The following is a 12,499-nucleotide window of genomic DNA, read 5'->3' as shown; positions in this document are numbered from 1 at the left end:
TCCAAGATATTTTGCCTCTGTATGACACTGTCACCAGACACAGGACCCACTTTTCTGCATAAGAAACTCCAAAAGCGAGTTTCTCTCAGAAATCATTACAAAAGGTAACATTCACATGAAACAAACAGGTTTTAGTACAACTTGATGCTCATTGAATAACGTTATGCTTTGCTGTGTCTCATACTCACTTGAGTATAAAGAAGGCTTCCCCGATCCTATTTTATCCACTCAGTATTTCACAGACAGGACAGAAATATAATTCTTAATTCTTTCACTATATGATCCTCTTTCAAATTATTAGGGAAAATTCCTGGTCCTACTGAAATTCATGCCAAGTGTGCCACTGACTTTGACAGAGCACAAAAGGTTTTCATTAAATAAGCTAAGAACATTTTCTCTGTTGGACCAACAGTTCACTAGATAGCAACACAACAGCTTTAGTTCAAAAGCAGTATGTACATCCTTAAATTTGAGTTTCTTCACAGCATTCCAGACAAGAAGAGCAAGAGACCATTGAGATCAGGCTGGGAAAGGTTTAAAGCAGTGGATCCAGGAATGCTGTTGGCTCTAGATTGATTGAGGAAATCAAAAATTTGTCAATCGACTCTTAACAAGACAACATGAGTAAAATTCCTCAAGCGTACTAACTAACTTTGCAACAAATCCCTGAAATTAAAATAAGGTTTTGTATTAAAAAGCTTAATACTGCCTATGAGATGAAAACTGAATCCCATGCAAATACTAAATTTAGGGCCCATTGCTCCAGTGAGTGTAAAGCCCTGGAGGTCAATGGGAGTTATGGCAGTGTGAGAACTAAAGGATCAGGTTATATCCAATTATTATGAATTCACTTGATGTTTATTTTAACAGTCCTGATTAGAACGAATTCACTCAGCACTCATACTACAAAGTCATGTGTTTTCCTGTAAAATTCCATTGTACCTGACCAAGTACAAGTTCAACATTAGCTGAAACTTAGCGTTAAAAGGTGTCCAATCCACACATCCCAGAGTTATCTAACTTTACATCTCACAGTATCTGTATTAATCAAATTTACTTACGCTGTCCACAGTGCGTTCCTGTATATCCCTTCTGACAGAGGCAATGGTCATCACTACAGCTACCTCCATTCATGCACCGGATGTTACAGTGTTGTACTTGAAAGGAAAAAATACTTTGCTCAGCTAAACCAAACCAGTCAGGAACAATTAACTATCTGCTAAGGAATTTTTTAGGGGGTGATTCTGTGAACCAGAAAGCAGTACTAGAAACAGAAGATGGGTATTTTAGGATAGATATTTAAAATGTCAGTTCAGAAAACAGTATTGATTCAGTTCCTAAGGAAAACAGCAGATGGGATAAGAATTTGGTATCACCCTTATTTACTGAAGTCAATGGCATTTCATATAAGTATAAATCTGCAGCATTTGTCTCCTAGTTTGCAACAGGGAGAACAGGCCATCAGCAAGGGAAAAGTACTAAACCTCTGGTGGATACCACCAAGAACCACCAGGGTCTTATCATCTGGGCAATGAGGACTGGAAGCATTAAAGGTAAGGCAATAGGAATAACAAAGCTCCAGGATGTGGCCCGTTCCTGCCAACATATGCAGTAGCAGATGATGACCTGCCTGGCTAGGATTTCCTGTGTGAAAAGAAAAAAAATAGCTGGACCATTTCTTTCCGCACACCATCTACGGGTTCACCTCATCGCCAGGCAAAGCTGCCCTTGGCAGCTGGGCTTGGGGCTGAGGAGCCCTTCCCCTGCTGGTTAATAATGAAAATGCAATCCAAGTCCTGTGCTAGGGAAGCATAAAAGCCTGTGCTGCATTCTTCTGGTAATAAGGACAAATTAAATGTTTTTTAACTAGATGTCAGGAACAACTTAAAATGTGTCTGGCTCTTCATCTGTAGAGATGCGGCTGGGTGTCCCGATTCCGTCCTCCTCGCCACTCCTGTGTCCGACCCACCTGCTAACTGGGGCCAGCACTCGAGTGCACAGCTGGGAAACGGCTTTCTCTTAACAGGGATCACATGAAAGGCTCCTCCCCAGATAGTGTTTTAGTAGATGGCCATGGAGTGCTGGATACCTACACCATGCTGTCTGAAATTGCTCAGGACTGAAAAATTACAAACTGCATTGCCACCGCAGCCTGTTACTAACAGGTGGGACGTCAACCACCAAATTTCTGATGTTGCACAAAGCCCTTAAACATCATTTGACTTGTTACATTTCAAAAGTATAAAAAAAAAATTCCATTGACAATTTTGAGCAGAAATAGTAATTTTAACTTTATTGCCATCTATAGCAATATGAATCGAAAGAATAGAAGTTAAATATGTAATTAGAGAAAGGATTTAAAACAGCCTGGTATTTAAAACACTGGTACGCTTAGTTCTTCAATTACAGAAGTAAAATCTCTATCTTACATTTCTTATGTGTCTAATGGTTATGATACAACTTTGTTCTACTTTGGATGTACTTCAGTACTTCAGGCAACAAAAATGTACTAACATTCCTCAACAAAAAGTAAAATTCTCTGCAAATACACAATGAATATCTGGTGAAGACTTTTGGACAATGTCCTAAGTAGGTCAGAAAAAGGTGTATAGTTACTTTAAAATGTGTAGTTCAACTTAGCTTTCTACAATCTTAGAAAAACAGAGGGGATTACAAAAAGCATAGGAAATGATATCATCTGTCAAGCAGGGAAGGAACTTAAAAACCACAAACTGATTTCAATTAGAGAAAGCTATGCCAAGAGCTAATTTCCATTCCCACATGAAGACCAAAGCCATTTAAATAGTTTGAACTACATTTGAGATAAAAAGGTTAACAGTAGCTTATATGATGATTTTCATATTATTTGTTCAAGTGAAAGCACAGTATATTTCCCCATTTTGGGATAAGGAATGGTTTTATACATAACTCTAAAAAAAAGTTTCCATAATTTGTCTTACTGCTTCTCAAAGGAACTTTTCCAAGGTGAAATATTTCTTTCTCTTTTTTGAAGCAAAATCATTATGGGAGATTGCTGGGATATCCAATCACCATTATTAAAATGAACCATTCAAATCAGTGAGCTTTCTCCCTTACTGCTAAGCAACAAAATCAGCGACACACAATCAGTAAGCTAGTTATTTGCTTTCTGTCCTCTTTTGGGGGAATTCTGAAAATATTATTTCCAAAAACATACTCACTATTCTGAAATAATAGCCTTCCAGAAGTTTATAGAAACACATGCAAATGCTGTCTGCAGCTTGGATGACGATTTTAAGATTGCATTTTTGAAAATTAGTATACTAATATAGGTCCAGAGTCTGTTCTCAGTTACATCAACAACTTCCATTAATTTCAGTGAAGATATTCCAGTAAATAAAATAACCTGTTCCAAGGTATCAGATTGACTGAGACTTAAGGAAATAGCACAATAATTACTTTAAGACTGGTAAAGCCGTTCATTTAGATTTGCCTCATCTAGGCATGCATAGGAAATGTTAACAATATTAATAAATTATTATTCTGAATAAATTATTGTTCTCTTTCAGGTCCAATTTATAAACAGTCTGCATTTGAAACGTCTGAAGTCAAAACAGGAGTAGCTGCAGGAACTTAGCTTTACAAACCTGCAAAAGAGTCAACAAGATCAAACACATCTCCACATATCTGTGTGGACAATGTATTGTTTAACTAAGTGAAACTGTAAGTTGCACAGTTAAGCATAACAGTTCCTGGCTTTCCTAATAAATTCTCAACAAAACTGAATAAAAACCTCATCCTACAGAGCATACCCTCACACCAGTACAGCTCATGAAACGTCCAAAAGCAGTTCAGAGGTAACACATACGCTGACTATTCAAGCAGCTACAAACTATAAAATATGAGAGTCTGCAACTATCACGGGAAAAAAGCAAACCAGCAGTATCTCCAGCTCCTCAGGAAAAGAAGCACTTGGTAGGAGCAGGCACAGGGCACCAGGAGAAAAGGCTGGGTCTCTGCTCACAGAAATCTGTGCCACTGCAGAGGAAACACTTCCAGCCCAGGCCGTGCATTACGCAGGGGTTTGCCTGCCAGCAGCTGTAAACAAGGAATGATAGTCTCATCACATCCCAGATGCTGAGCGTGTTTCCTTTGCCGACCAACTGACTCAGGAGATCACAGCTAGAGCTGGGCTGTAAACCACGGGCTGCATCCACTGCAACAGAGAACGCTGCCTCACTGCCGGCTGCACACTACTGAGAAAGCCTGTGGTAGCCTGAAAAACTCTGGAAACATATAAAAATTTAAGAGCTTCTAGCATCTCCAACAGTAGCAGAAAAAAAAGACAGGGCTGAGCTCTGGACTGTGAGCATACAACTCCCACACTGCCCCAAGTCTGGAGTTGACCCCGAGCACCCGAACTGCTGCACCCACAGTGCCCACACAATTCCTGGAGGAAGACTTCAGTGCGATGGCTCAGGTAATGCCAAAGTACCCATAATCTATCTCATTGATTGGGACAAAACAACTGAGCAGCCCCGTTAGAGTAGACTCAAGAAGGGGTGGACAATCCCCCTCTCAGGACGTGCTTGGAGAGCGACCCTGCACGGCAGTCCATGCACCTGCAACTAACTTCAGAGCTACAAACGCACCAAAGCTACTTGGGGTATGCCTACACATGTGGCAATCGTATCTCCAATCACACTGTAAGCATACTCAAAAATTCAAGAATTACACAGAAATAACCACTAACCAACCAGCAAGTTCAATGATGTTACACACATCTTTTATGAGAAAACCACTAGTTAATCTTTTCAACCACAAATCAGCTTCCTAAAGCTGATTCGTAACCAGAAAAGTCCCAACAATTGACCTTCATAAGAATCAAAATTGAAGGGTTTGTTTTGCTCTCTAACCTACATGAGCGCTCTGCATTAATCATTTGACTCCAGCAGACAACTAGTCCGTAAGAGCTATCCTAAGTTTGGTTTCTGCCTACGGTTGTACATGCTATAAAACCTGGGCCAACTACTAATTCCTTAAGTACCAAGTATCAACATAGGTTAAAATATCCAAAAGATCACTCAAATTATCTGGTGAATCAGGAGCCACGTATTTAATTCTGAGAAGTCTGGTATTTCCACCTGTATCTATCTGCTATTTGTATTTTAAACGTAACGAAACTTGTGTAAACCTGAGCAGCAATGGCATGTCCCTGTGCTCACGGAAAGACAATTGGCAATAATCTATGCGCCAATAATCAGGACAAGATCTCCAATTTCGGTATGTTGCTATAATCTCACTTTCTGAGGCTGAACACCAAACAAAACTATGGCAATACCCAGATTGCTACACAGGATATAAAGAAATGACAGATCATTTGACATGACTTAAGCACTCTGATAATTATACTAGCATGATGATTTGGTATCATCCCCTTTTAATTTGATATTTTGTATTACTTCAGCACAATTTTTTTCCTCTTTTGTTACAATACGTATTAAAAAATTGGTATGGAATGGACTTACAAAGCCTTGAGATAAATGCAAGCAAGCTCTGTGATACAGATGTGCTGTATGTATTCCCATAACTGGCATCCAAACTATAACGCTTCTCTCTTGAAGGACAGTTGACTTCTGTATTTACCAAATCCTTGAGTGCTGCATTTGGCCTGCAGGGTGTTTGGGGATCTGCTGTGAAGCATGCCAAATGATCAGCCCTGAAACTTGTCTCCTACTAGAAGTCTAGACTCCTTAACAGGAAGTCTCATGGATTGAGCACTGGTCCTAATTCTGGGTTTTCTCTTTTCTGGGTTAGATACAGTCTGAAGTACTGCGATTACACTCATATATGAACAAATGCGTGCTTCTACTATTGCCAGTAATGGTACCGTAAAGGCTAGTCTGTGCTGTCTTTACTCAAGCTGGCATCCTGACTCAGATAAAAAAAAAAAAAAAAAATCTGCCTGAAATCCATGGAATCACTCATGTAAGTGAAGCTTCAGCAAGCGTTGCAGCATCTTATTTAAATCCCAGCTTCAGCATTCCCTTTTTGACCTACTCATTCGGATAATGAAAGTGTACAGCCTTCATTTCATTTTTCTTCATGGTAAGTTCCCATTTCAGGTTACTAAACTGAAATATTTAAATTTTAAAAGTTACTCTTTTAAAACTGACATTCTCAAATACCCTAACAGAGGTACAACTCTCACATTAGTCTTTGGTTTATAAATGCATATTCTGACAAAATATTAATTGTTGTCAATGGGAGCTGACAGTAACCCTTTGATGTCAAACAGTATTTTTTATGTTTATGTTTCCTTTGTTTCTTAATAGCAGATCTAAACCATTGTGGTCTATTGTGTAAATATATATTCATGGGTTTTGTCTACAGTGCCAACAGAGCAAATGACTTACAGAAAGTGTATGTTCTAAAAGTCCTAATGAGGTGCTGGGTCATAAAAGTTATTACACAAGAGTGTACAGAGGCAGTAGAGTCTTTTCGCGCTACAACAACTCAAGACACTTTTCCTTTCAGAATTGGTTTGTTTTAATAAATAAAGGTGATGTGACCACACACACAGTACGTATCTTGAACTACTGCACTGATTAAACGAGATATAAACAGTATTTTTTAAGCCAACTGCTAAATGTTTTGGTAAGTGCTCATACTTCTACGGCATACAGAAAAGCAACATTATAAAGCAGCCAACCTGTATGATGGTGTAAAGAAAACGTCAGCACTGCTTTAAGAGAGACTGATGGGTAGAATATCATCTATAAAAAGTAACTGTCGACAACTGCAATAACTAAGACATATGGACCTTAAAAGTTGCTTGATTAAAAACTGTAGCAAAATCGCTGGGCCCATTCATCTGTGCATGCAATCCCAATGAGGCTAAAAGTATGGATATCAATGGGAGGATATACCAGAAAAAGAACTGCAAGAAAAACTTCATTTTTTACTCATATTCTTTTTTTCTTTTAATTCTTGACTCAAGAAATACTTCAGTGTGGCCTAAGGAAAAAAAATGAGGTAATACTAAGCTCCAGGCATTCCTGGCTTTTACAAAGGTGCAAAAACATGTAACAGATGTAGGGATACAGATCTCATTCTGTACCCTAAAGGAGACTTGGGAGAAGGTCATGCTTCCTTGTACTGGCTTACAGGATTAACGCATATGCACCTGGTAAAACGGTAGCTGTAAACCCAGGCAGGCATGCAACAACACACACATTTGTCCAGCGTCTTGCAACCTTCCTCTTTCCAGTACTCTCTGGGAGCTCCATGCTCCATACCCTCCTTGTGCAGGCCTCTCCCTAACAGACATCACAGGAGCTTGAGAAAGGGGCTGAACTACAAAGAACAATATTTACCATTTTAGTACATGCCATTCCATTACATTCCACAGTTGTTATTGTTTTTCCACTGTTATTGCATGAAAAGGATGCTAAAGCCACAAGCTTAAACAGTCAGTTATACAGGAAAATTCTCTCATCTAGGAAAGCAATAAAATGGCAAGGTAAAATATAAGGGGTAAGCAGACCACACACTGAGTCTGAAAAGATATTCAGAAAGATGAAGGCTTTGCAAAGCAAACAGGTAAAACAGTATTACAGACCTCAGCTGAGTGCATCTGCCATTGACTTCAGTTAATATGTTGTCCAGACACTTTCAGGCATTTGTGGGACACAGTTTCCTTCCTCCTCCCAAATTCTTCCCAAATTCAGAAATTTCCCATTTTACACAAAATCATAATCTTTCATATTCTAAGGACCACACTCAAATGAGAACACAGCAGAGATTACAGTTGACATCTTAGATATAAACTACTTCAAGCAAGATCCTACTTCAGATCAGACACCATTCCCATGATTAACCATTGAACTGTTCAGTTCATGGACTGATTTTCATCTTAATTATTTTATTCTGGATCTGCGGAACCTTTCTTGAAAATCTCCACTCCAAACGTTTCTAGGAAATGTCATCTCTCTGAAAAGTCTCGTTTCCAAAGCATCTGAATTTTTTTTGATGAAAAACTGTTCCACTGAAAAAAATCTTGACCAATTCTGTATCTCTAACACCTACAGAAGTGTTAGATTCAGAAGATGCATACTGAGCCTGGCAGGGAAATGCTATCTAGTTAACTCATTTGAAACCAGTAGGCCTATGTATGTATAATGAGGGTATAGTGTGGCCTAGTAACTGTAAAAATGATAATGGAACTACAAAGCAATTTAAATTCAATTGCCAATAGTGACCTCTCTATCATTACAAATTTTATGCTGCATATGTGTGCATGTCTAGTGTTGACTAGAGATAAAGGATTTTCCAGAAAGTAAAGGAATACTGGAATAAGTGTTACAAACTGGCAAATAAACATAGCTTCCAATAAAACTAATTTGGTTTTAATGTGGCCCAAAAGAATGTCTCCAGTAGCTAGTTTCTGAGTCATTCTTCAGTTTTCGTCATAGGAGACTAGGCTTTCTTTCCTGTGGTAAAGTATGTCTGGTGACTCAGAGGTTATTTGTCTTACATATTGACTGGAGAACTAGCTACATACCTAACTAGCTTCACAGACTCAAAAGAGCAACGTAAAGACACAGAAGAAATACTTACTTGATTTTGAACCACAGGAGGGGGCTATCTGACCATTTGGGCATGTGCACATGTTTGGTCTAGAGCAAAATCCATCCCCGCAGGAATGTCTGCAGATCGCTATAAATAAAACATACATGCCTTTAAAATATGTTTATAAAATCCAAACACACAAAAAAAAAACACCTGATAGAAAATAACCACTCAGTACCATGAAATGAATACCTACAAACTCATTAAGTTGTATACAACAGATTCCAAAAGAGTTTCTTCCTTCTTTTCATCTGCGTACCTCTACAGGCGACAACTAAAATCTAGACCGTCACGGTCTTACTAAAAGGCCTGGGAATGTGCCACCGGCAAAACTAGATATGTAGGGAGATTTCCTTTGAAATGGGAAAATGTGGTCCATTTTACCAAAGCGCTCTTGGAAGAAGGATGGCACCGAGATGACATTACCATACTCCCTCTATCTCTGCACCGCAGACATACGGAACAGTGTAGCATTTCCCATCTGACAGTACGTTGCCTTGGTATCTTTGGAGATGGTTTTATCACCCTCAGGAAAAGTGTCTCAAACAATTGCTTCTGGTACAATGTACCATTACACATAAAACACATACATAGCAATATGATCTATGTATACATATACTTATATCCCTACATACATATTTCAGGCATATGGTTCAAACAAGCACTGCAAATGTATTTGCTGGCCCAATGCTGTTGCCTCCTTCCATGTACTTAAACAGATGAACGTACTCCACAGCTACTCACTCCAAGAATCCAAGCACCCCTTGGATCCCTACACCACAGATTTAAACAGAACGTATGGATGAGATTAATCCCTTGTTAAATACTGGTATCACATCACTACAGTGTAGCCCCTAAGACTTTGTACATTAGCTTAATATATTGAAAACGGTAAAGAGATGACGTATAGCTGCTATTGAAACCATCCAGAAACACATTTTCAGTTCTGGCACACAATTAAAAACACCCTGACATATAGGGACAAAGATAAACCTCAGTCATAATATACAACTGGATTAACTTACGGACTATGCATTGGTTTCCACCAGGTAAAGTTTTCCATCCAGGGCAACAGTAAGCATTGTAACGTGATCCACACACATTAGGTCTGGAAAAAAAGGATAAATTATTATTTCACTCAAAAATATGTTTTAAAAGTAGAGGCACAAACACATAAAAAAACAGAGTCACTGCAACATACATTTCAATAAATAAAAATGTTGTGTTTTTCGCAGAACTGAATGGCATAGTTTTTTATTTAGGGAACATACACTCTTTCAAGTTGGAGATTACATCATAAAACATGAAATCAAATCAGTAACATCTAAACAAGAGAAACAGAAAGGACAAAACTCATCTTATATAATTCTACACCTGGAAAGGTACCTCGTCCTGCTGTACCAGAAAACAGGGTTTTGGCATGCTCAGGCTCTGTTCCACAGACTAGCAAAAATCCCACTTAAATATAAAATGAGGGATCACACCCATCATCATCAGGAAACACCAAGGAAATCGAGTGCCCGCCAAACGATAGTTTCTAAGTCTCATGTTCTCTTCTCTTCTTTATTCTACTCTAAAGCACTACTACTATTCCCTGTTTTGTCCATGAGCAAAACCATGTACACACGAGTGAAACATGCCAACCATGACATTAGCCAATTAAAAGGGCCAAAAAATGCAAATGCTTCATTAACAAAAATGACTTACTGTCAAAAAAGTCTAGAATGTGGATGTGTATAGAGAGACAAGGTCCTATGAAAAGAATAAAGAGCCTTCTGCAATGAGTACTTCTAACACTTCATTAATGACAGATCCACATGAATTTCTCTTTCTAATCCATACTTCTCACCCATATTTACTCTTTCTGATAACTGTATCACTAGAGTTTACAATGAAGTCTTACAGAACATGACACTACTCATATCATGATTTTATTGGTGAAAATACAAAAGCTGAAACCGTTCAATGTTCCTCACTGATGCTAAATCTTTTTTTAATCTAAGCTGTTGCATTTGTGTAATGCTTTTATCCATAGAAGCAAAACTAGCAAGAGATAGCTTCAAATTTGAGAAAATGTACCTCCTTTTGTAGTATGTTTCATAATCTTATAAGAGGAAAATTTTACAATAGGTATTAATATTACAAGCAATTACTCAATAGATTAATGTAAGTAAAGCTTGCCATAAACTAGTACTTCCTAGAAACAGCTTTATTAAAATATCGTATACAGATCAGAGACAGATTTAAATTGTTTATTGTTTTAGGAAGGGGGTTTTATTATTATTTTGTCCTTGGTCTTTTAGAAAGTTCTTCGTCCCTAGTATTGCAATGTCTAAGTAAACAATAGTTACCTCATATGGTGAGGCAACTCAAGACAAACAATCTTGATATATACAAACATTTATATGTGCACATTTTCTGAGTAATAGGATTTTTATACTGTATTTATTTAGGGATTTGCATTGTTAATACAATTTCAAGTATTACAATTACACCAACTTCAGCGACACCTAGTCTTTTCATTAAGTGCTTGGCCAGAAACTACTTAAGTCAAAGCAAACGTTACTATTACCTTAATTGGTTTTGGATAATTACAAAGCAGCAACGGAGATAAATGTGAGCTACACAACTGGACATGCCGCAGAGCCCTTTCCCCTTCCTACAGCTGGTGTTACAGACTCTAAGCCTTCTTATTCACAGAATTCCAATGTATTCAGTTTTAGTAATGTCAGCTACTTCCCTGCAGGGCTATAACCAAGCAACTTTCCTAGAGTTCCCTGTTCATCAATGCCAAATGTTGCTCCACTATCAACTGCCAAGTAAGACTGGCAAGCAGACAAGCAAGATTGCTTTTCACCTTCTCCAGTCAGGAGAAATAATCAAACTTATTAAGACAGACAGAATGGGTTTGTTGCTACCTGTTACCACTGCAGGCATAAACTACTTATTTCTGATTCAGGTTGGTAATAAGCTATAAACAAATAACCACAAAGTGATATTTAGATACTCAGTCAAATTTTAGTCTCAGCAACTGTATGGTTTTGGGGACCATCTGGTCCAAGTTAAGAGTCAGGAGCAGCTTCTATGCCATGGGGAAACCCAATTTTTAAAATCTGTTTCCAAAACAAGGCCCTGGAAAACTTAGATGTGCCAGCAAACATGAAGTCAGAGACCCTGAGAGCCCATGAGGCTGTCCACATGGTTAGGCTAAGCCATATACCCAAAGAGCTCCAACTCTGAGGCAGTCTGCTTAGTTTCCAGAAAAAAAAAGGAAAGAAAAAAAAAAAAGTCATCAAACTACACTTCTATGGAACAGTTTGAGCCTGACAAGTGCATTTTCCACTGGAACACTTTTTCGTCAGAAAGCTTCTGTCTAGCTTTATAAAAGAAACCTATATTAAATACTGAACTCTACTGTAGGCTTCTTTGAGAGGGAGAGAGGGAGAGAGGTGCCCTTCACCTTCCAAACGAAGCTGCTTGTGTCTGTTTGTAAAATATGTTTAAAAAGAATCAAGCCAGAAGGTTAAATTTGTTGATATTTTTGAGGGCTGCTGAATTACAGGCCATATATCTCAAAAAGAAGCAATCAAGAACAATGAAACAAAAAATTCTGAAGCATAACACAAAAGCTACTGAAGGTAAAATAATTTAAAGGAGTAAAGATCATGTTCAAGCAACCTTATCTTGTGATGACATTAATATTAAACAATATGCACAGTACAGTAATCTACTCATGGTCCCAGTGACATTATTGGACACAATATCTCACTGGTAATGTATTTACCAGTTCTCAGTTACAGAAAAATGGAACAAAAACATACTATCACATAGTTTCTATTCAGAGAAGCACATAAAACATGGCTAGGTAGATTTAACAATTCGCTTAGTC

The 12,499-nt window shown here is 38.1% G+C and overlaps 1 protein-coding gene across 3 annotated transcripts in view; it reads right to left on the bottom strand.

The window, feature by feature from the left end:
• The window catches only part of FBN1 (fibrillin 1), a 164,082-nt gene that overhangs the window by 139,010 nt on the left and 12,573 nt on the right, over nucleotides 1-12,499 (bottom strand). For all 3 annotated transcript variants that reach the window (XR_011143704.1, XM_068958240.1, XM_068958242.1), the window contains exons 2-4: nucleotides 9,636-9,718; nucleotides 8,599-8,697; nucleotides 1,062-1,157 (exon numbers count right to left, since the gene is read on the bottom strand). Coding sequence is in view for 2 of the 3 variants with exons in the window: in XM_068958240.1 (XP_068814341.1) it covers nucleotides 1,062-1,157; nucleotides 8,599-8,697; nucleotides 9,636-9,718 (278 nt within the window). In the remaining variant the exon portion in view is untranslated. The remainder of the gene's footprint in view (nucleotides 1-1,061; nucleotides 1,158-8,598; nucleotides 8,698-9,635; nucleotides 9,719-12,499) is intronic.

The sequence above is a fragment of the Struthio camelus genome, chromosome 12 (assembly GCF_040807025.1).
Source record: "Struthio camelus isolate bStrCam1 chromosome 12, bStrCam1.hap1, whole genome shotgun sequence".
In the NCBI taxonomy this organism is placed as follows: Eukaryota; Metazoa; Chordata; class Aves; order Struthioniformes; family Struthionidae; genus Struthio; species Struthio camelus.
The sequence above is the reverse complement of the archived record's forward strand: the minus strand, read 5'-3'. Positions and strand labels throughout refer to the sequence as shown.